Below are 3,239 nucleotides of genomic sequence, written 5' to 3'. Positions count from 1 at the left end.
CGTGTCAACTATCTGAGCAGGTCAAATTAACTATGGAGAATCCAGATGACGGTAATTCCTGTGTACATGTTCAGATTGGGGGAAATGATCTTGTATGAAATATCTGCCATTTCAGAGAATGAACAAAGTCAGTGCAGAAAAACTCCCCAAACAGCAAAGTTTCTGAAATTCACTGGATATGAAGACATCTAGAAGGCTGAGTTGGATGCTTCCGTTTCTGAGGTAGAAGAGTGTCTGAATTTAAGAATGAGAAATCATCACTCTGGCTCTCAGCTGGCAGGAGGAGCTGAGCCCAAACTTTTATTCCAACAGTTCTGGTTCTTGCTTCCAGTAGGAACAAGTGGGGTTGGGAAGTCATTAATAAACGTATTTCCACATTGAAGATGGTGGACAAGATCATTTCTATGGGATAAACGGGAGGGGCATGGGAGATAGGAGCCCTCCAACAACCCGTAAAGTTAAGGAGGGAGGAAGTGAGAATGGGAGGAGCGAAGGCTAAGTTACCAAGATAGTTAAAGGCAAATATCCAGGTAGAGAGGAGCGTTTGACAGCAGAGGGATTCATTGGCGCGAATTCTTTTTATGTTCCCTCGGGGCTCGCGTCGGGAAATGTAAATCCTAACACAGGCGCAGCCAGGTCCCTAGACCCGCTCGAGACAAAGAGCGTCCAAAACCCCAGGGCGGCCTCGCGGCCCGCGCGCGCAGGGGGCGGTGCCTGGCAAACGGCCGGAAGCGGAAGCGCGCGCGGGGCTGCGGCCGGCGCGCTTGCGTGAGCGGGATTCGTCCGCCCGCCGCGCTCTCTGCGGTAACCGCCGGGCGTCTGCCGCCTGGTCGCCTGTGACGGCGCGGCTCATGGCGCCGGTGTCCCGGTCCCGCTGTCCTGAGGACACCCCGGGCTCTCGGATACGGCGACGCAGCTCGTCCAGGAGCGGCCGTTCCCGCTCTCACTCCCGCGGCCGCGAGGGCCTCGGGCCTCCGAGCGGCGGGGCGGGCGTCGGCGGGCCTCACCCCCTCAGTCGCGCCGGGTCTCGAGAGCAGCCCGGGCTCCGCAACTGCGCGTTCGTGTCCAGTTCGAGCTACCGCAGCGGGTACCGCGACCTTCACCACGCTTGTGCGGGACGGGGCCAGCGCGCGGAAGAGCACAGGAGGGAGGAGGAGAGCTACCGGCAGCGGCGGCTGAGAGAGAGAGCGAGGATCGCCGAGCTGGGCGCTCCTGAGGTGTGGGGGCTGTCGCCAAGGTTTCCGGAGCCGGATTCCGACGAGCACACCCCCGTGGAAGGTGAAGAGGTGAAAACTCAGAAGAACAGCAGTTCAGATATCGGCTCCGAAGGAAGAAGGAAAAAGACCAGTCGTTCAAAAAACAGGAAAACAAAGAAAAAATCCAAAAGAAAGTATAGGGACTATTCTGATAATAGTGACACTGATTCAGACTCTGACAGAAATACTAGCTCTGATGACGAGAAAAAGAGAGCAAAAAAAGCCAAGAAGAAAGAGAGGAAAAAGAAACACAGAAGGAAAACCCCCAAGAAAAAGAAGACTAAAAAAGAACCCAGTGACTCAAGCTTTAAGGATTCAGAAGGAGAACTGCCAGAATATGTCTGGGCTGAGCGCTCAAAGACTGCGGGTGCCATGGAGCTGATAGGTCCGGAAGCACCTATGATACCTGCCTCCCAGGACGAGAAACCCTTGAACTACGGCCATGCCCTGCTCCCAGGCGAAGGTGCAGCTATGGCTGAGTATGTAAAAGCTGGAAAGCGGATCCCACGAAGAGGTGAGATTGGGCTGACAAGTGAAGAGATTGCTTCGTTTGAATGCTCGGGTTATGTGATGAGTGGGAGCCGGCATCGCAGAATGGAAGCTGTGCGGCTGCGGAAAGAGAACCAGATCTACAGTGCTGACGAGAAGAGAGCTCTGGCATCCTTCAACCAGGAAGAAAGACGGAGGAGGGAGAGTAAGATTCTAGCCAGTTTCCGAGAGATGGTGCACAGAAAGACCAAAGGGAAAGATGACAAATAAGGACTTTAGTTGTGCTGCAGGACTGACCAACAATGTTCTGTGACCAAGTACTATTATTAAAAGGCTTTATGGTGCTACTGTATCTACTATGTAAGTCCTTCTAGAAAAAGCTGCTTTTTGAGGTCTCGTCAGCAATGTATTTTTATTTTAAAAAGTAATACATGCACATGGTTTTAAAAATATTCAAACATTATCCCTAAAGAACTCCCTTTTTGGTGTCTTCTGTATATGTCCATGAGTTCTGTGTATATACAAGCGTATTTGTTGCAGAGTAAAGGTCGGTGCTATTAACCTGAAGGTACCCCACCACCACCACCACTGTTGCCTTGGCTTCATTGCCTCCTGGAGCAATTAATTTGCCCCAAGGAAAACCAGAAGAATTCCAGAAAGAAAAAAGGATTCAATCGAGTGTATACCTCTAGTTGTATTAAAAAGAGTTAAAATAGCGGATCTATACTGAGTTATGTAACTGAAAAGTCCAGCGGGAGGACAGGCTTCCAGCGTGGCTTTAATAGGACTTTGGCTTCTTTCTTTATGGGTCATTTTTCTCTTCAGGCTAGTTTCCCTCGAATAAGAAAAGGGCTGCCAAAGCTCTTGAGTTTGGTTATATACTTCCCGATGACATTTTTGTCTTGGCATTGCAAACAAGAATCCTGAGGTTCTGCCTAATTGGATTAGCTTAGGTCACATGCCTACCTTCAAAAAAGATGTTGCCAAGGTTTGGTCAGCTTAAGGGCTACATGGGTGAAAGAAAAGGATACCTGAATGAAAGAAACCATACCACACTGTACACATGGATCAATACCTTTTTTCACTTTATACATCTTGAGGTGTCTTATCAATGCATATAACTCTACCTTATTGTTTGTAATGACTTTATAGTGTTCTAGTGTATGGAAGGACCCTATTTTATTGGATGTTTAAGATGTTTTGTTTATTTTATAATTACAGAACGCCGAAGTGAAAAATCTTTGTGGATATATGAATCTATTATCTGTAGCATGTTCATCTAGAAATAGAATGATCACATCAAAAAGAATCTTTTGGGTATCTGAAAGTGGCCACCTAGAAGTGGAATTATTGGATCAAAGGGAATTATTAGGTGCTTTCTATGTGCTAGGTGCTATGGCAGATATATAAACCAAGGAACGACTTGGGCTTGACCCTTGCCATCACCGAATTTTATGTTCTACTGAAGAGACTTTAAAAAGTAACAGGTAAATA

At 48.2% G+C, this 3,239-nt stretch overlaps 2 protein-coding genes across 2 annotated transcripts in view; one reads left to right on the top strand and one right to left on the bottom strand.

Annotated features, from left to right (window-relative positions):
- LOC105296296 (zinc finger protein with KRAB and SCAN domains 4-like) overlaps positions 1-853 on the bottom strand; it is a 10,703-nt gene extending 9,850 nt beyond the window's left edge. Inside the window, exon 1 of the mRNA XM_011366324.2 lies at positions 769-853. Within this exon, the coding sequence (XP_011364626.2) occupies positions 769-853 (85 nt within the window). The remainder of the gene's footprint in view (positions 1-768) is intronic.
- Positions 729-2,219, top strand: NKAPL (NFKB activating protein like). The gene has a single exon (XM_011366323.2). It carries the CDS (start codon positions 852-854, stop codon positions 2,013-2,015), a length of 1,164 nt encoding a protein of 387 aa, XP_011364625.1. The 5' UTR covers positions 729-851; the 3' UTR covers positions 2,016-2,219.
- The last annotated feature ends 1,020 nt before the right edge of the window (positions 2,220-3,239 follow it).

The sequence above is a fragment of the Pteropus vampyrus genome, unplaced genomic scaffold, assembly GCF_000151845.1.
Source record: "Pteropus vampyrus isolate Shadow unplaced genomic scaffold, Pvam_2.0 Scaffold124, whole genome shotgun sequence".
In the NCBI taxonomy this organism is placed as follows: Eukaryota; Metazoa; Chordata; class Mammalia; order Chiroptera; family Pteropodidae; genus Pteropus; species Pteropus vampyrus.
The sequence above is the reverse complement of the archived record's forward strand: the minus strand, read 5'-3'. Positions and strand labels throughout refer to the sequence as shown.